The sequence below is a fragment of the Haliotis rubra genome, unplaced genomic scaffold (assembly GCF_003918875.1).
Source record: "Haliotis rubra isolate DU_JTF1 unplaced genomic scaffold, ASM391887v1 Scf580, whole genome shotgun sequence".
Classification (NCBI taxonomy): domain Eukaryota; kingdom Metazoa; phylum Mollusca; class Gastropoda; order Lepetellida; family Haliotidae; genus Haliotis; species Haliotis rubra.
Window position 1 is genome coordinate 86,176 of NW_025767280.1, and position 22,024 is coordinate 108,199.

The following is a 22,024-nucleotide window of genomic DNA, read 5'->3' on the forward strand; positions in this document are numbered from 1 at the left end:
TGTCAGTCTGTCATGTACAGATAATGCTAAACGGCATCACAAAGTGTGATTCGTTGTTGTTCGCAACAATCCGGTATGGTCGTTGTCAATCATGTATGGTAATAAACTATGGTATATGTCTCTCTCATGCAACGAACAGTATGTAATATACAGACACTGGGCAGACTCCCTGCTGTACTCAAACTACTGAGACAACCTACAGATTACAGACATCCAATAGTTTGAAGAGGAAACTAGTCTGCAGTAACATTGGTTATTGCTTACACGAATTTAGCTTTTATTGCAGATCCTCAGCTTTTACTGAATAGAATATTCTGTCATATTTAAAGAAACTAGAATAATTTCAACACACAAAAAGATTCAAAAGTACAATTTATTTTAAATACGGTATATTTTATTTTATTCTATTTTAACACAACACTGTAAGAAAGTGTGGGGGTGTATTTCTATACAACTGCGCCTTGTGTGTGTGAACTGTATTTACGAAATGTTCTTATTTCGTTTCATTTCACATGCTAATTTTCACCAAATCAGCTTTTAATTTGACGAAATCGAGTCCTGCGTTTCTTTAGAAATTTACGAGCTTTTGTATAGATTTACACATGTTTTTCATTTCTGAGAAAGGTTATTCATTAAAGATCAATAATGTTTACAAAATTGTAATGATATCTTTTCATGACAGGCTTATGTTCACTGTATGGAGGTCACATCTCTCACTTACTTGGTCCTTCAGAGTCCTACATTGTTTCCAGATATCATTGGAAGACACAATTTGTTTACAACCATGCTTTTCAGTTAAGCCCGGGATAAGTCATCCCTGCTGTGGTGTACATTCAGTGCCCATCCCTGGCTTTGATCGTTCTGTTGAGTTTTCACGCTTTCTTAATCACTGGCAATTGCTTTTTTAAAATTGGTGGTGGTGTCTGTAGAGCACGACATCGAGGAGAGTTCTATGGATATACAACTTCTTTATTATTAATTTATTATTTCATTATTATGTATATCCATAGAACTCTCGTCGTTGTTCATCACACCAACTTCAAAATGCCACTCAAAGAAGAGCACGACATGCTCACCCTCTACAATACCCAGTGTCGTCGCGGATCGTGAGTGATCCATATATAATCTGCATAGTTAATATCCCTTTTACGCCAAATATTTGCAACTGATTATTCTCGTGTGTTTTCTTCTTTTTTAAAATCTTTTTAAAATTCTTTTAAAATAATCTTACTAAACTGTATTTTCATCTGCACAATTAAAACAGTTCACAAACAGTTACAAATGCTAGCCAAAATATGATACTTCTCAAGGCTCGTAATCAGATTCCTTAAAAAGTATGTAATGGACTGGGTCGCGATTGTTTTTTAACGAGTAAATATTTAGCGAAATCTGCAGCATGCTTTAGGATGGTTGGGATACCGGGACTTTTAAATAATTTTTTCGTGGAAAATATGCATAATATTCACAGCTCCAAACACATGATAGCTTGTGTTTGATGTATAGCGGAAACATCGTCAACGCGGTGGAATGTTCCTTCGATGGAGTGCTTGTTGAAGAACGAAGTGATAACTGAAGTGTATACAATAATGCTGTTGCAATGCCATATCTCTTTGGCGTTAAGTCAAAGAATAAGGACGCGCCTTCCATGCAAAGAATTGTTAAAATCAGTGGTTTGGGTTTTATTTTGAGCCTGGTCAGTTATTCATTACTTAATGTGTATCCAATTTTGGAAATAGGTTTACTTGTAATTACTAAATAATTATAATAGTTTCATTTTTAGTATTTAATATATCCAGTAGTAGTTAAGATATAGCATGGGAACGTAGGTTGTGAACGTATTAAGCTTGGTAGACTGTGTGTTAGTATTATTACTATTCTTATTATTACTGTCACAGTGATAACTGTATATTTAGCAACAGAAGCACGCATTCCTTAGCATCATATTTGATTTAAAATTTGGTTTGTTGAATGAAAGAATCAATATTCGATGAACAAAATATGTTTTGACGCACGTGTTACTACCCAAGGATATATTCTTCATATTCAAGTTTCCACTGTCCTGTTAGAAGGCGTATTAGTGGAAGATATACCTCCCGAAATAAAGTTATGTACACAACTTAATAAGAAAAGATAATGTAAAGAAGCACTTAAGTGATTAGGATATCTTTCAAAACTCTAACTTTAATGGTCTAAAAGGGATGAGAATATGCTGCTGGAACTGAGGAGATAATGGGGTGACTGGTGATTATTTCATAAAGAAATGTGTTCTGGATGTGTACGAACAAAGAAATGTAGAAGGCAACAATTGTATGTAAAATATCACTGTAATAGAATCAAATTGCGAAATTTGTGGGTTTGTTGGGCTTTCTTTGTTTCGTTTGTTGTTTGGTTTTGAGTATGTTTTGGGGTTTTTCTTGTTGTTTTTTTCTTGCTTTTTGATGTGGTTGATTTCTTTCTGGTGTGGTTGGATACGTCATTATATTACTGAGTCGTAAACATATACAACATATGGAATTACGTCATCATAATTGAAATAGTGTTTTAATCGTTAATTCGCTGAGATATATATTTAACGCATCCCACCCCATCTCTCTCTCTCTCTCTCTCTCTCTCTCTCTCTCTCGTCTTTGAGTGAGTTCAGTTTAGTTAGAGACGAGACACAGTTACTTGAAATTCAAATGGAATGAGTTTTTTTCAACAACAAGGGGATTATGCAAGAAAAGAGTGGACTGAACTATACATAACAGCGCCTGCCGAATACCTTCATTTACTTGCCTATACCCGTAGAACAAACGAGAAGTACCCGGCGGAATTCTATACGTGTGATACCGTCATTAACCAGGTGTGTCATTTTACCACTCCCTAATCCCGGGTATTGCATATACGGCGGTTGTGTTGGAAATATATCGAATTTTCAACCATACATTTGATGGAGGCACCGTCAATCCCGTGAGCAGGCGTTACAAGCATACCCAAGTCAGAACCGCACACATATAACTCGACATGCCGACATCGCGAGGGCTTGCCTGCCCAAGACTTAATTTGTATGTCTTTGTTGTCGCTCTCTTTGATGTGTAGCGGACGTGCGGGCTCGCTATTTAGACAGCTCATCGAAGGTATTAGATAGGGTACAGGCTATGTGTGGCCCGTAGGGTGGGGGAAGGAGAGGGAGGGGCAGGGTTGGCGACACAGCCAGGATAATTTGTGAATGAGGTTTAGAATTAGCATGGGAATCAGCTTGACAACTTTATATTGAGTTAAGTCGCTTATCACAACAGTGGTGTTGTCTACTCGTTACTTGTGCCTAGCCCGAGGGGCTGGGTTTGATCAAGGCCAGGTATTGAGCCCTGTGGGGGTTTAGGAAGCGCTCTCATAGCGCACTGTTTGATGAAACCCCCGCCTGCCTGTTATGACATCGACAAATTGGCTTGATTTGTTCGTGGCTACTGACAAACAGCTCTGTTGCAATACTCTCTTCTATCTATTGGTATGTGGAATGAAAATTTAATCTTGGAATGTTATTTATATTATAGGATGACATAATCACATTAGTAATAATGATGTTTGACTGAGCAAATATAATGGAACAAGAACGAGAAATTGATAAATCGGCATGTTTTGACGTTAACTGTTATTCAGTCACATAACGGTAATTGAATCATGGGTTTTGCCTATTGATTCCTCCCATATCAGAATACCAATCCAATCTAAAGTTACTTTTGAGACTAATTAGTGATTTCGACATATCGCCCAATCTCAATTTAATCCGAAACATTACATTGGTGTACTTGTCCTTGCAATATTTTCACAGAATACTTTTCTTAGCCAGCGTTCGATAATTTTCTTTTTAAAACTTTATAACATAATACTCCAAACAGGTGTTCCAAACAGACTTGCATATCACTTCGGGCTCCCCTGCCACCTCAAGGTGAAACGTTGGTGACATAAATGCAAAACTGTTCAAACCAGCGTTCAGCCTCACTCACTCTTAAAAATAACCCGTGAAGGTCCGGGTTAGAATATTGATCTTCAGTAACCCATGCTTGTCTTAAGAGGCGACAAACGGGATCGGGTGACACATGTCATTGGTTCCCAATTGCGCAGGTCGATGCTCATGATGTTGATCACTGGATTGTCTGGTCCAGAGTCGATTATTTACAAACCGTCGCCACATAGCTGGAATATTGCTGAGTGCGGCGTAAAACTAAACTCACTCTAAAAATGTTTTAACACCTTTGGATTTTTAGACGCAAATCGATTCCATTACATCACATCTGAATGGTATGAAGTGATACATATCTTTTAATGATGAGGAACACCGAGTTTTTAGAGTGTATGCTAATTCCTTCATAAGGTGAATGGCAGCTTGGGTGCAGAGAACACTTATGTACGCGGAAGAAGTAATAATTAAGATAACTAAAGTGGAAACAATGGTGGCTTATAACTGTCTACCGCTGATCGTCATCGCTAATTCAAGTCCACTGATTTTCAACCTTTGCTATTTTATAACCATTGTTGGAGGTGGGGTAGCCTAGTGGTTAAGCGTTCGCTCGTCGTGCTGAAGACACGGGTTCGATTCCCCATAATGTTTGAAGCCCATTTCTGGTGTCCCCAGTCGTGATATTGCTGGAATATTGTTAAAAGCGTCGTAAGACTAAACTCACTCACTATAACCTTTGTAGTCCTCACGTACACATATATGTCCTGTTAATTAAGGAGTCGATATCAATAAATTCTCTCAACTATCAATTATCGCGGCAAAAAGGTTACATAACTTTGATGAGTAATCATTTTAGCCAGTAAATGCCCCTAATCATAAAACATCGTTAAACATGGAAGCGCGGGAACGTAGCCCGAAGTTGCCAGTACCGACAAGTCGATACTAATCGCACGTAACGAACTCTTCCGATTGTCGTCGATTTTAGCCGAGTTAATGCTGAATGAAGCACGAAATCTGTTCTCAGTGAATGAACGACGGACGTTATTACTAAGTCATGACAATTTGGTGGGAGCCGGCGTGTATTGTGAGATAATTACACGAGTGTTTGATGCGCGGACCCGCCAAGGGCTGTGTATTTAACGCCATGACGTTATTGTCGATTGTATCAACTCCCTGCAGAGCCTTTGTGCGATTGTATCGGAATCCACTGAGAGAAGTCGGTGTGTGGAGTTCGTCTATTAGCATGTTTCTACGTCGTCGCTACTTCATCATGGCTCAATCACTGTTATCTAATGAGTAAATTAGCGTGAGCTACCGAACGCCAACAAAGCAGGAGCCCCCAACAAAGACGGGATTTAGCGCATTCCGGAGTCACGTGATGTCTTCCACCAATCACAACCCAGCACCGTCGGCTCGGTCCCTTTGAAGTGTAAATCCAATTATGCTAGTGTGTAAACTGGCTGCAAGGCGATTACTGTCCCGCCTTCGCCTGCCCCTCAAATAACAAACCATAATCAGCCCTATTATGCGTGTCAACACACTCGCTCTAAGAAGCATATGGACTGAAAGGATTTAATTTCCTTTTAAACCACCCCGCTATTGATCGTAATTGGCTGGCGGCGAACATCAAAGGAAACATATCGCGTTTTGATTGGAGGGCGGTAGATCAGAGCCGATACTCGCAGCACTAAGTGTGACCGCCTATTCACAGCGAAGTGAAGAAATTACACACATCGCACGGCCATGGCCAGTTGAGGAAGGCAGGCAGTAGACTTTACAATACTGTGCTCGGAGGACGTTGATACTATCGTCTAACTATACAGTCTCCGACATGGCGGCCGTCTTACCTCGTCCCCATTCATATCATCTACAGGTAGGTGCATCAACGCCGCAGGTGAAACGGCAATGACTACGATACTTATTGTATGTGAGTGTGTTGGTATTATGATATTAATGTAGGTGTCCGTGTTATCTGCTCCTAAGTGCTCTTGTGTTGATAAAAGAGCACTTGACAGCCGAGATCACAATCAGATCAATATTATCACTGTACAATGTACTGATACGTCAGATCTTAACTCACATAGCCGACGCTTACAGAGTATTACACAGCTTCTAACATTCATTTGATTATTGAAATGTAAACATATAAATAGCTAAGTAAATATATATTATTAACGAGATGTGGTCATATAACATAAATAATAACCAAATGTGTTCAAATTATGTGTTAAAATAATATACAGCTGTATAGATAAACAAAAACTCATAATAATGTTTTAACTATTTACATCTCATTGACGCTGTAATGTAACTGTCAAGCTGAATGAGTGCAGAATGTACAATATTGATTTATGAATATCTCTATACAAGGTATACGAGTCCGTGACAGTTATATTTTAAACCAGTTATCCGCTTAACGTTCAACACAGCTAACTATCTGAAACTAGCTGCGTGTCGCCAGCTACTGTAGACAGACAGCTGAGTGTAATGGTGTGTAAGGGCTACGCAATATGAACCAGTTGCATGTTTCTCTGAATAAGCTTTTCAAGAAGCTTTTGTATATTTATATTTGTTTACATGGATTATTGCAACTAGTAGTCATATTATTTTGAACATAGTTAAAATGAATATTTATTGTAAGACACATTTTAATTTAACCATCACAATGTCTACGAATAAAAATATCGTAAAAATATATTTAAAGCATAAAATGCCTTTTCAGTCATCAGAATTGTTATCATAGTCGTATTATAATATATAATGACATGACACTTGTTAAAACGTAATAATGATGGATTTACAATGTCGTTAAGTGTATTATATGTGTGATGTAATAATGATTATAAAGCATATATGTTCACACAACCTATTTGTTACTTTACAAGTATTGTCGTGTGTTTAGGTCACCTGAGAAAGTCACTCAGTGACAAGTACTTCACCCTCGTGGATGACTGAGATGAATTAACTCACCATAAACATCCTACATGTACATAAAACAGATATTAAGAGACACCAAGGTGTCACCGTCACATCCCAATATTAAATCACATTTTGACAAGACTGTATAAGCTCAAAAAGGTCATAAACAACAAGGGCAACATATATAGTCATGCCAATAATGGTTGTCACCCCCTTCAAAAAAATTTATTGGAGAGTGGGTGTGGGGTTGGGGTGGGGAGGGGGTGACAACCATTATTGGCATGAGTATATATTGGGCACATGGTATTGTAATGGGTAATCATGAAACTGAGCGTACGAGGCTCATGTTGTGTACGTAGTATATGGTATTTACAATATAGTGTCTTCAGTACGTCAACTACCATCTATATGTTTAACATCCGACTGTCATTTGTGTCTTTGCCAGATCGAGGTAATGAGAATGTTTGTTCAACGTGTTAGCGACAAGACAGTTGTTTGTTTTTTAACATCTTATACGCAAGCATACAATGTATTCTTGAAATGTTCATACGGTATTTAAAGAAGTTACAAAAGTTTCAATTTAAATAATAAAGAACACGCTTAACAATTAACTTTGTCACAGTTAATATTTACAACGATTTTCGCTGAATATGTCAAAATAGTGTACAAGAAGCAAGAAATGACACATGTTGCTTATTCAAACAGATAGCTGTGTTCAGTATTTATAAAAAAAAAAAACATTTATTCAGGAACAATGTACTTAAATACTAATTGTCAATATAAAATAACTATAATAAATAAATATAAATATATGTAATAAGGTTTGAAAGTTGTCAAACTCCTTTCTTGTGTCTATACACTTTAACATCTGCATAATGATTCGACAAAACGTTTAAAACTATATAATGTATTTAATTTCTAAAGTTTACTCCGTTATTTCAATTCAAGTTGAATAAGTAGAGGGTGATTACATTCCAGAGAGCATACCTTGTGTATTGTCACTGTCAAATACGTGTTACCATAAGAAGGTAAGATAGTTTATGGATGACAACTCCTTTATTATATTTATACCATGCCCGGAACGCTATATAGTATAACACCACTTTCTATATACTTAACCCATGAGCGGATATATATGGAATGCGGGCAAAGGAAACTATACTCCTTTGATGTTAGTTAAAAATTAAACAATAAATGTTCTTTCAATGCTGATGTATTTTATGTGGCCATAATTGTGTTTTGGACATGAATTTAGCAGTATTTCGACGACTGTTTTCAGTCTTGTAAATTTGTGACAACGTTCGTAACGGTTTGGTCAAATCATATTTTTAAGTTTATAGTATCCTTTGCTTGGCAGTTTAGTAGTGAAAATGTATATACTGTATATTTATAAAACTATAAATATTAATATTACTGTTATAAGGTTGGATGGCATGTAAATGTAAAACGTCAGTGCGACTCATCTGATGCTGAGCATTTCATCGCAAAAACACACTAAAAAAATTCATCCATGTATCGAGCACCGAATCCATTAAGCCCGACGGGAGGATGGGGTGTGTGGGAGGGGGGGGAGGTGTGCTACTGGTACTCAATTATGTCGTATAACAAACACCACGAGGGTAGTTGAACAGGGCTGGAGCTGCTTAAACTTACATATGCCTATTTCAAATCACACGGTTGGGATACGTGAACATAAACATGATTCTAAATTGTTAAGGAAAAGCGTTATTTCGATAAAATCGTTTATATTTTCTTTCAATACAACTTTTGTTTATAAGGTCGTATAAGTATATTGTAACTTCCTAGGAGTACATCAAAGCATATTTATGAGGACTTTGATCATGTAATGGACGAGCTTGAGACTAGCCTCGTACACAACCCGCTAAAATCCGATAAAAGCTGCATGGCGGTAGTTGCTCGGTTTATGACTCCATGGGAAAACGTGATATCCGGTTTTCAGACTGCTTTCATCTAAACCCATACATCAAAGTATTTGGTTTAAAGAACATGTAGACAATTTTCTGAAATATAATCGAAAGATGGATCATGTGCCCAAATTTCAAAACTTTGAACACAATCACTTTAAAATCTTCGCAATCGGCGTGGAGAGAGAAATTCACAAACCACCTTGTCTTACCCCTATAACAATACTTGTTTGAATAGCTAACCCCAATGTGCGTGTATGAATTAAAATAATAGAAATACAAAAAATAATTACCATATTCATAGTTTCTATTTCACCCCTGGAAGAACAATATTTTTATGGAATTATAGGAATACATTGACATGCATATCATCAAAAATACAGAACTCCCAAATGAAATCTCTGTAAACTAGAAGCTAAATGGCATGATCAGTATCCTTTATGTAACTGGGAGAAGGTATGTGTGTTCACAAAAATAGTGACTGAAATATTCAAGACAAACGTTTTGCCTCATCTTTGTTCTATTGGATGTTTCACAGTATTGAAAATAAATTATACCAGATAAAAAATAATAAAATAAATATTATTTCTCATAGTGAAGAACTAACACGAACTTTGTATAATGATAATTACTTTGTAAAGAAAGATCTTTGTGTTATATATTGATAGATTGATAGGCCGAGAAAACAGTATTACCTTATGCTTGCAGCATTAGCATTTCTTTATTGGTCAAGAAATTAAGTAACAATAATCATCTTCTTTATACTCGTTATCATAAATAACGTTATAACCCATCAGTGATTTAATTCTAACAATGTCATCATAATTTGATCGCGCAAAACTAGATATTAGCGGTTTTGTTTATGGTTAAAGGACATCTTTATGCAAAACACATTTTTCAAAAGTAACAAATACTGTAGCAAGCAGTGCTGTTGATAGCTGAAGCTGTTAGGCTGACTGACTGACTGAGTTTGGTTTTACGCCGCTTTTAGCAATATTCCAGCAACATCACGGCGGGGGACACCAGAAATGGAAGCTGTTAGGAGGATACATGATATCAGGGTAGTTTCCTTGGTGACGGTCTCTTATGTGAGGAGTCCTTCACTCGTGTCACCATTTACGTGTTGAGTATATTCGAAGTGTAGGCACACCAACAATAAAAACGTCATGTACCTTTAGGTTACTTGAGACAGTGTAACCCATGTAACAGTATTCGTCACATTGAGGTAAAACCACCACGACGCTTGTACCCAACAATGAGTAACTCGACATTCTGTAGGAAATGAGATTTCACTGTATAAACGTATTAAAGATCGCTATGTGAGACAAGGTCATCAAATCGCTTGAACCGAGTTTGAGTCGCTTGATATTTTCCAGGAAATGAGATCTCACTGCATACAAGAGATACAAAGGCAACCAAAAGAGACGTGTTCAGTGTTTTGTTATATCAACTATATGTTTGCCATTGTCACAAAAAGTAAACCTAGTTTCAGTCACTGGTTTAGAAATATTCAAGTTAAAGCATCGCCAGTATACTGGGTCTGGGCTAAGAAAATCAGCTGTTGCTAATATGGGCAGTAATCTATACGATGGGTTATTTGACACAGAATCCACCAGGTCACCACTGTAACCAACCGATCCCCATCGTAGCAGTACTTCATGGGTTTATGGAGGCCTGTCCTGCTCAGGAAACCTCGAGGGACGTTCTATAAGATGTAAAGATTGATGTGATTAATAATTTTAGTGTGCCATACTGAGGTAGTCTCAAATTGGACTGAATAAACATCAGACATATCTATAATTCACACTCATAATTTACGTCGTCGCATGAAGTGATTTCCGCTTTAATTAATGTCGATGGTGCTTCAGGACATGTAGCCGAATATATCATGTATATTACCATCTCAGTATGTTGAACTCCGGTCTTTGTTTGTTCGTAGGAACCCAGTGAACACCCGATGGCGATGTTGCCATGTAACCGTCTCCGGTCCGGTCTCCACGACATCCACAAGCCCCTTCCGACCTTCCTGCAACTTCCGCCATCATGGACGACCTCCCATTGTCACACTGCGCCGGTCTTCACGGATGTGACGTCACAGCACGTGCAGCTACAACATCCGGTGGCGGCCATGAGCGGAAGTCTACGAGCCCCAGTCCAGTCTCCCGTCACGTCGCACCCTTTCAACTACGAACTCTATCAAGCCAGACTGATGCAACAAAATCTGATAGCCGCTGGACATACGTTTATTGCAACACCACAGGTGTCAGGACCCGTGTCCCCCCTCCCTCCCCCAACACCCTCCAACATCCCCAAACAGCTTTCCCCACCCCCTGCGTCTGAAGCGGAGATACCCTGGTGGAGTGTACAGACACACACCCCGGGGCCGAGCCTCTCCCCAGAAAGACTAGCAGTTTCATCGGGACTTGTGTTCCATAGCTCGGAAATGCAAATGGCATCTGTACTACATGGTATGAAGAGTGGAGTCGCTCCTACGAGGCGCTGTCGTCGATGTCGCTGCCCGAACTGTCAGAACAGTGGCAACACCGGCAACCCTGCCAAGAGGAAGCAGCATATCTGTCACATACCCGGATGTGGGAAGGTGTACGGGAAGACCTCTCACCTGAAAGCCCACTTGAGGTGGCACACGGGGGAACGCCCGTTTGTGTGTAACTGGTTGTTCTGTGGGAAGAGTTTCACTCGTTCGGATGAGCTCCAACGCCATCTACGGACCCACACTGGAGAAAAGAGATTTGCCTGCCAGGAATGCGGTAAACGGTTCATGCGCAGTGACCACCTCAGCAAGCACGTGAAGACGCACGAGAACAAGCGCGTGAAGAGTACGTCACGTGATGACGAAGCCAGTGATGTTTCCGATGACGAAGACATTGACGTGGATGTGGAATCTGATTTTTCCTCGGACAATATAGAACTTGAGAGAGTGGATGAACAAATTACCTCCCTTGATTCTCCTGCATTGTAGAGCTAGTTCAAAACGTGGACACAAAAAGTGCTTGTCTTTCGGGATTAATAGAAGATATTCAGTGCTGATGAACATTTTGCTTAATACATATCAGTCAGTATGCATTAAGATAATTATTGTTTTGCAGAACGCACCTTGTACAGGTATCCTATGGAATCTTTGAAAACAACATATATCTTTTACTGTATAATCTGGTCTGTTATAAAGCTGTTATGCATACACTTATGTATTGTCATGAAGGCCCTCTTTTCTAACGGTTGCTGTTAAAACGTTACAGTGTATTCAAAGAACATGACGTCCTATTAAAACCTGTTACTCCAAATTGATCCAAATAGTATCACCGAGAACACTACTATCGGATTAACGTGAAAAAACGTATTGTATTAGCATCAGTATTTACAGATGGAGGGTGACCTATTATATCTCATTATTAAACGAAATATTTGTTAAATTCCATATAGATGGATATTTTACACTAGCATTCCAGATACGCAAGTTGACGGTGCCCTGTTGATATCGCACCTCCAGCTCTGTGTTACATGCATTAGTTGTTACCGTTGTCTAAGCTTGTTGGTGTTTGTAATATTGATCTCAGTCTGTACATTGAAAGCAATATATATTAAATCATAAAAGAATAAAATCATATTGTCCAATATAGCTTTGATGTTTTGTTATTACGCAAACATTAAATGAAACCGTTCTGCAGAAAATAACGGTTGTTGAATTATCCTATAAAAATATAATTAAATTATTATTATTGGATATTTATTATTGGATATTTATATTGCGCACATATCCACGCACTAGTGCATGCTCAAGGCGCTAAATATGCACAGAGACAACCCTGAACTCAAAACTGACAACTTGGACAAATATTTTAGACTTGCTTGGGCTGTATTAGACTAACGCTTAGTCTCTGAATATATGTAGTTTTGATTGTAACAAATAAACCCATTTAAATTGAAAAGGAGCCCCAGGGAGACCAGCGATTCAGAACCTGAAGAAATCTAGACTTGCTTCATTTAGGGCTTTAGCATTGCATGGAGGGTTAGGCTGTACGGAAAATAATATGGTTCAGGGACTGTGAGACAGAATAGGGCTGTATTGGATATTCTTGTTTCAGACAATTCTGTAACGTGGGCTTGGTTTAACTTATTTCAGTATTTCAGTAAGTGAGTGTGGAACATTAATCGAAGTATTTGGTCATCTATCATCAGTATGTTTATTAGCTTTTGTAAGCAAGAGTCAGTGAGTGAGTTGGTGTTTCCTCCGCTTTTAGCAATATTCCATCAATATCACAATGGGCTTCACACATTGTATCCAAGTGCGAGACAGAACCCGATTATCCGGCGTGACGAGCGACGCTTTAACAAATATGCTGCGCAACCGCCTCTTAACAGTATTTCAGATACATGGCGATTTGAAGTTGGAGTTTTGAAGTGATCCTAACCTTAAATGTGTACCACTTTGTTAAAATCCATGGTTATTGACCAACCCATAAACACATCAATACGAATCTCGGATCGAACTGAAGTTCCAGGTTTTGGCACTGTGTGCAGACATTTGCTGCGTCGTAGACGATGGGGCCATCCGGGGTCTTCCTTTTGTGTCAGTAAATCAGCATCTTTGTAAAGTTTTCACAAAACGAACTCAGTAAATCTTAACTTCAACATGCTCACATGTAAATCTGATACACGTGACGAATGATAATGAAACTGATCCATTTTCCTTCAAGCTATGTGTAATGTACACAGAGATCAATACATCGCCGCTGCTGGTGAATGTGTTTTTAGGCTTATGCTGGTTCAGCAGGTTGGTTTTTTTAACGCTGCATTCAGCAATATTCCAGCTATGTGGCGGTCGTCTGTAAATAATCTGGTCTGAACCAGACAATCTAGTGATCAACATCATGATCATCGATCTCTAATTTGGGACACGATGATATGTATGAACCAAGTCAGCGAGCCTGATCACCTGGGCCTAGATTTTCGAAGCTCTCTTAACGCTAAGATAGTCGTAAGTGCCATACATTAACTTACGACAGTCTTAGCGCTAAAGAAGCTGAAAAAAAATGTACAGGGCCCCTTTCACAAAGCTCTCGTAAGCCTAAGATCCCGTAACTTTCCTCGTAGCATTCCTAACGCCTATACTGTAACATTGACTTACGATAGTCGTAGCGCTACGAGAGCTTTGTCAAATGGGGCCTAGATCCCTTTAGTCACCTCTTACGGCTAGCATGGGTAGCTCAAGGTCAATTCTAACCCGGATCTTCACGGGTTCTTTAGCAGGAGTACCACGCCAGATTTCACGTTCTTCATTCCTATAATAATGCGTATAGTTATAATCTGATAGTATAACACCATTAAGCACACCTAAAGTGAATCAATATTATCCTGGTCACGGATCAGAGTGCCCTCGAACTTCATTCTCAGTTTCCACCGTCAGTGGATCAATAAGCACTCACGTTTTAATTCTCATATTCTCAAAGGGCCAGCGTGGATTCCACTTTCATTCTCTGCTTCTTGGGAAGTGTACAGAAGGCCTAAAAGGTGAACAGTCACATTACATTATCATCATATCCTACCGGGTACCCATCTGTAAAATGACTCGCTCTGTTTGCCAGTAATTTGTTTCAATAGTTGGCTGTGATAGAAGCTTAGATAACTCTCTATCAGCACAGGCTAGTTGTACTATTTAAATTTTATTCAAGATTTTTGTTACAAATGATGCCTTTCAAAGGTTATTAAACAGCCGGTAAAAATTTACCAGATTGTAGGTTTTGTATTACAATATGTTTGTGATGCAAAGTGGCAAGTCACTACCTCTTGTGCTTTCAGTTATATGACACTGCCTGCTGTTGATCACTGCATTGTCTGGTCCAGACTCGATTATTTACAGACCGCTGCCATATAGCTGGAATATTGCTGAGTGCGGCGTAAAACTAAACTCACTCACTATATGACACTGCCTCTGTTCCAGGCTCATCAATGAGCGAGGAACTCTGGAATGCCAGCTCACCACAGGTTATTGACCTGTTGACAAATGTAATACAAAGCACTATCTCTCAAACACGGTCATTTTCTGAAAACCGGAACCGTATAAATACGACCAAAGGACGATACACAGAAGCCCAAATGAGGTTCTTCAGTTGTGAGGTTCTGATAACAGAGTGAGTGAGTGAGTTTAGTTTTACGCCGCACTCAGCAATATTCCAGTTATATGGCGGCGGTCTGTAAATAATCGAGTCTGGACCACACAATCCAGTGATCAACAGCATGAGCATCGATCTGCGCAATTGGGAACCGATGACATGTGTCAACCATGTCAGCGAGCCTGACCACCCGATCCCGTTAGTCGCCTCTTACCACAAGCATGGGTTACTGAAGATCAGTTCTAACCCGGATCTTCACGGGTGTCTGATAGCAGAGGCGTCACAAAGCATGTTCCTGACAGCGTGATGACGTCAGACGTTAACTGCTTTTGTGAAACCAACGAGCACGGGTTTGGTGCATTCAAGTTGAGAAATATATTTAGGAATTAGAACTTGCAATCAGAAGTTTATTATGTTTCAGAGGGACATAACACAGTACAATAACACCAATTCTCCTCTACGGGGCTGAAATGTGGGGGCTTAATAATATGCAAGAACTGGAAAAAGTACATTTATATGTTTGCAAACGTTCTTTGAACGTTACGTTATCAACGTCGAATAATGGAGCATAGACGAGTGTGGCAGATATCCTATTCAATTATCTGCTGGTCTAAAATGTATTTGATATTGGTCAAATCTTGTTAATATACCGATGTGTATGCAGTATTCTTAACACACTAGCTCGGGATACTCCATGGAGATCCCTGTTCTGAGGAAAAAAATACCTCTGTGTTTGATATTGGGAGGTCGGAATCTGTGAACGCCTTGTTAATATAACTTTCTGCACAGTTAGAAAACTGTATGATGAGCAAGGCCATGAGAATTGGGTTACCAAAGTTAGAAATATTATATTTTATATTAGGTTTTGGTGATGTTTGGGTATCACATACTTACGGAGATAAAAACGTTTGTGTTAATGTGGTTTTTCAGCGACTGAAAGATACATTTTCGGCAAGTTTGGCACAGTGATTTACCTGAGAGCCCTAAAATGTTTACATATTGTAATTTCAACTCAACGATTTGTGAAACATATTTAACTCATATTACTGTATCCAAATTTAGATCTTGTTTATCACGATTTAGGTCAAGTTCCTATCGTTTAGAAATTGAAAGAGGTCGTTACTATAACATTCCCCGGGAACAAAGAAATGGCAAAATCTGTAACTTAAACCAGAGACCATATACCGAGGGACGGGCCCCAGAGCTAATTAGGAACTGATCACTGCCGCGCGAGACAAAGCGATCATTACCGCGAGGCTTTGCGAGACCTACGAGATTCGAAGGCTCACATCGGTATTTTTACCTTCATCTATATCATCCACGGTAAGTTGAACTACTTTCATTTGATTTTGTAAGGGACGACAACCATTTATTGTAAGTATCTGACAAATGTATGGAGCACATAGTATCTTTGAAAGGAATATACCATGCCCTGTGGTGATCCACTTTGTTGTGGACAAAGAAAATGGCTTCCTTGGCGAAATCGTGGAAAATAGACATTTTTCCAGTACATCTTGTCAAATGAAACGTTAGCAAAGTCCTTAGTTACTGGGTTGTATTGGACGATCGGTTATTCCTTTTTCACGCAGTGTTCATTATTTCGTAGTTTGTTTTTGTATTCTCTTAAAATCGGCAATGAAAGTGTATCTGTAATTGCAACCCTGTCATTTCGTCATACTGAAAACACGTGATTATGCTATATCTTGTGGTACGCTGGTTTTAGTAATAAATCGCTCCATGAGAATTTCACTTATATTTTTTAATTCAGCACTAATTTCTGTATGCATTGATATGAAAAATAATATGCTTTTATCTTATGGTGGTGTTTTACGATGATGTGCAAAACACTAGCCCACGCTGAAAAGTTTTAGGGGTGGGCAGACAATAAGCCCACTGGGATAAAAAGCCCTCGGACAAAAAAACCTAGGCTAAATGCCCCCAGGACAAAAAGCCCTTGCAAATTTCAACCCATAGGATAAAACACCCTCGGTGTATATTTTCAGTTGACAGGTGATAACATGATGTTTTCTAAGCAATTCCTCCCACTGCTGATAGTTGTTACAGGCTCCTCAGTGACGATGTTGTTATTGTAACAATGGAATGAAGTCTGCTAAATGTTGTTTCAGAAAACTGGCTTAAATTGGTCACTTCCTCTTATGTTTGATTTCGTTGGGCAGGTACTCATTGTGGTATGTATTCTATTATATCTCTTCATTGAGGACCTTTTGTCCTACCCATTGAGGGCTTTTTGTCATGGGGGCATTTAGCCTAGGGGTGTTTTGTCTGAGGGTGTTATGTCCTTGTGGGCCTCGTTTTAGGATATCGCTTAGCAATTGTCCTTTAGTTAAAATCAGCGATTTTCAATATCAAAGCAAATTTGAATGAACATTGTTCAGGCTTCAAATTTGTTACAATATTATTTACTTCCGTATTTTCATATTACCTCCCCTTGTCACAGTTTGAGTCACTGTTCCTTAAATGTATGTTCTGTAGTAAATATTCCACTGTTCTGACATTGCGTGAAACTGGGTGTGATCATGTAAAGTAGAAGTATATGTTTAGCTTACATTTGATTATTTATTATTTTAGATGCCACGATACAAAAAAGGATGCATTGGAAGGCGATCTAAGCGTTCTGGCACCAAGTCTAAAAGTGTGGATCAACAGTCAACTATAAGGGATGCAGCTTCACCGACCACACTTCATGACAACATAACATGTCTACCAGGAATATTTGATGACAATATGTAAGTACTGTGTGCATGACAATCATTATGGATTAGATAAAACACAGTGATTGCACTTCAACCAAATATTAGTAATCTTAACAAAGACTTGATTAAATGTTGTGTAGTGAGTGAGTGAGTTTAGTTTTACGCCGCACCCAGCAATATTCAAGCTATATGGCGACAGTCTGCAAATAATCAAGTCTGGACCACACAATCCAGTGACTAACAGCATGAGCATCGACCTGCGCAATTGGGAACGAATGACATGTGTCAACCAAGTCAGCGAGCCTGACCATCCGATCCTGTTAGTCGCCTCTTACGACAAGCATGGGTTACTGAAGATCAATATTCTAACCCGGATCTTCACAGGTAAATGTTGTATAACATCCATGAATATGCACAAATGTTTGGTGTACTCTCATTTTCTTATAAGGAAAATAGAGCAGTAAATATATATATATATATATATAAATAGAGCAGTATCATTATATTTTAATATCTTAATTTTTGTTTCAGTGTTAGACAACTACAGTGGGCTGAAGCTTGGGCAGCCTTTTACATCGGTCCTGCTGAACACGACCAAGAAGCAGTTGCAAGTGAATCTCACAGTCATGGTGCATCAACAGATTCTGACAACTGCTCTGCTGATGCGTTTTATGTCCTTGTGGGCAAGATGCACCAGTACAACCCTGATGACAATCTGGACGACGTTGTCACTGGCATACTTCATCACAGAAGATACCAACAATACTTATGTTTGAAAAACACTGTATTTGAAGAGTATGACCAACTTGGAGACTTCACAATTATCCGGACAAAAGAGGATGTGATCAAATTAGCTCAGTTTTATGAGGGTTCTGACATACATACATGTAGCTGTAAAACTGGCAGTGACAATCACACCATCACTGATGTCATCTATCTCTGTTCACAGACAGAAAATAGGACATGATCATGAGTTTTGGATTAGTTTGCCCAAGTTCTTTTCAACTCTCACAGATGTCAAGAAACTTCTGTCAAAGTTGTCCTCTTACCATGTCTGCCTCGGAAATTATGAAGACAAATACAGCCATCTTGTTCCGATAGGTGTTGGGTTGAGTCAGACTGCTGCTTCCGGCATATCAGCATATAGAGAAGGTGACTTTGGTGTAAACATCAACGGCATTGAATTCAGCTCAACCATCCGGTCAGGACGTTGTGCCCTGCTAGCTTTTGGGAAAACGAGATGTGAACATTGTTGTAGGTACCGTTCTACTCTCAGGAAAGTACTGTCTCGCAATAGTTTATCTCCTAAACCATGTCAGCCACACCCTCACAAACTGTCTCATAAGACACATAAGCACATGACGAAAATGGAACTTGTGAACAAATTTCAAACTGTTAAAACTCACAATCAGACACTTAAGAGTGAATTAGGTCAACTGAAAAGAAAAGTGTTCCATACAATTGGAAATAAACGACTAAAACTAAATACTACTAGCGATGAGGACTTGAGACACATGCTGAAAGAATGAGGTACAAAGAAGTTATCCGGATGAAAACTCCCTGCAAAGATTATTTTGGGAACAACAAGTGAAGCATTCAAACCTAACCGACAAACGTTCAATGAGATGGCACCCTATGGTGATCAAATGGTGCCTTTACTTGCGGAGCAAGAGCAGAAAATCGTATGATGCGGCATGGCATACGGGTTTTATAAAATTGCCAAGCAAGAGAACCCTATTTGACTATCCCCATTCTTTGCCTAGCATTCTTGGATTCCATCCTGAATATGCTAAACATCTGATGCAGGAAGCAAAGGCCTTTGGCATGCTGGAGAGAGTTGTTAAATCCTCGGTTAATTAATTATCCTCGGTATATGGTCTCTGCTTAAACGTAATTGAAACTGAATATCAGTTCTTACTTATATGCCCAGCCTACATTGAAGTAAGACGTAAATATCTGTGGTTGCAATTCTATGTTTTTCCCAATAAACTAAAATTTAATTCTTTGTTATCATCCCAAAATGTAGAAATTTCCTTGAATGCTGCCAAATATTTGTTCTATGCATTCGAGTGAGTGAGTGAGTTTAGTTTTACGCCACACTCAGCAATATTCCAGCTATATGGCGGCGGTCTGTAAATAGTCGAGTCTGGACCAGACAATCTAGGGATCAACAGCATGAACATCAATCTACGCAATTGGGATACGATGACATGTGAATCAGCGAGCCTGACCACCCGATCCCGTTAGTCGCCTCTTACTCTATGCATTCGAAAAAAAGGAAATAAGTTTTGTCATGATAAGATTATATATGGTGTACATACTTTCATTGTCATCATTATATTTCATGTCTGCACCGATGAGGTGTTTTTGTATCAATAGGCCCGTGGCCTCATAGTATTGGAAATAAAGATTTGAATAACAAATCTCACTACAACGATTGCGGCGCCTTTGGTGACGGGGACATCCATGCCGCCTGGTCCAGAACGACAGAGCAGAACATAACATATGCATTAGATACATCTCACCTTTAAATAGCGACTTTAAACAGTATCTGTCGACAAACGATCGTAAGATACCCTGTCCTACAAGAGAGTTTATTAAATGTAATGAAATTGATCAAGATTTTTCTAGTCAAGCCAGCCTCGTAACCTGTCCGTAAAAGAATTCGGTGTGAACCAACAAACAGCATGAAATGCTATACAACTAACAATTGTATTTAAAAAGTTGAGTTGAGTTAAAAGTTCATAAAATGATAAAAAAATTTTGAAAGGTATTCACAATGGTAGTAAGTATACAAAACAGAGCGGCAGTATAAATTCCCTAACTGTGTGGGGCGGTGGGGTAGTCCAATGGTTAAGACGTTCGCTCGTCACGCCAAAGACTCGGGTTCGATTCCCCACATGGGCACAATGTGTGAAGCCCATTTCTAGTGTCCCCCACCGTGATATTGCTGGAATGTTGCTAAAGCGGCGTAAAACTGGACTCACTCACTGACTGTGTAGCAGTCAAATACAATAGCAATGTAACATGAAAGCAGTGATTGTAGAAATATACACAGTGATGGAAATATTCACCTTGCAGCAACAGTGGTCTAGCTCCCAAAATAGGCCTTGACGGAGTGTGTGCACTTCGTATAACACATTTCCAGGCGTATATAAGACCTAAACATATCTGATACAGTTGCATTTGTACGTTCGGTTGAACACAGTTAAGTCTCTGCAGTATATAACATATGTTTATGTAAAGTCCAACAGCTAAGTAAAACTTAATCAATTACAATTGTTGTAAAATGGCGGGACCAAAATTTGTTTGACAGTGTGCCGGATTAGACAGGTGCCGGTGTTGGCACGTTTCACTGTACTTAACTGGCATGCGCGATTCCACCAAAAATTGCCTGTAATATAGGTCTATGGCCTTTTTACTGTATAAACCGACTGTCTGTCTGTTTAGTCTCTGCTAATTGCTACCATTGCTGTATGGTACCAAAAACGTCACTTCCTGGTTATGGGAGACGTATATGTATGGCGGGACTCATCGCTTGTCAAAAACACATTTTTAAAATTTTAATGAATAAACTATTTCAAACTTTAGGGTCAGTTCCAACACTTTCAATTTCTTCCTTAAAACGTTATTCCTTTGAGGGCAAATTCTTGAAAACAAATTTCCATTAGACGTTCTTCGTGATCGCTTTTGACAGAAATGTGAGCCCACTGATTAGGTCAATATTTCGCGTCGTTTGAAATCCCCGATAGGTCGTTTGAAAGGTCAGCCTGACATGTCAATCGCTTCTTCTCAAAGTATGCTCTGTTTATGACAAGAACAAGAACAAGAACAAACCCTGTTTAACATCAAAATCTTAACCGGACCATTCTTGTACACACAATCATAAATCTAACGCGAGTTCAATCCCGTTTGTGTGTTCCCATAAGATCCTTTTCAACAGCCTTTGTATAAATACGTTTACTTGCTGGTCGAGCTATTTATTGCGTTACAAAGAATGCTTTTCTTGTGTATCTGTCGAGCGATACTTAAATCTACACTGAATTATTGCATCTATCACTTGGCTATTAAAGCAAATAAAGGTTTGTCCTATTTGCAATTGGATTAGCTTAATCCATGACACACAAAGGGCTTACGGATCCTTTGATGTGCATTTCGTCAATTGCTATCAAGTGAAATAAGTGACATTTAAACGAAACGGTTTCTCCACCTTTTCCTTTCTTACACAACAATAACCACATTATTTGCAAAAATATGAAAGTATTTCCTGTTTATATTATTTTGATGAACCTTGAAATTATAATCATTTAAAACTAATTTTTAAAAAGGATATTGTCAAGCGAAGAACCTTGAAATTAAAATAGAATGAAAAAAATTCTTAAAGGACAGTGTCAG

The 22,024-nt window shown here is 38.8% G+C and overlaps 1 protein-coding gene across 1 annotated transcript; it reads left to right on the forward strand.

Annotated features, from left to right (window-relative positions):
• The first annotated feature begins 5,668 nt into the window (after positions 1-5,668).
• LOC124254756 (transcription factor Sp5-like) lies at positions 5,669-12,371 on the forward strand. The gene is made up of 2 exons (XM_046688603.1): positions 5,669-5,813; positions 10,724-12,371. The coding sequence occupies exons 1-2, from the start codon at positions 5,772-5,774 to the stop codon at positions 11,762-11,764; spliced, it is 1,083 nt and encodes a 360-aa protein (XP_046544559.1). The 5' UTR covers positions 5,669-5,771; the 3' UTR covers positions 11,765-12,371.
• Positions 12,372-22,024: the final 9,653 nt, after the last annotated feature.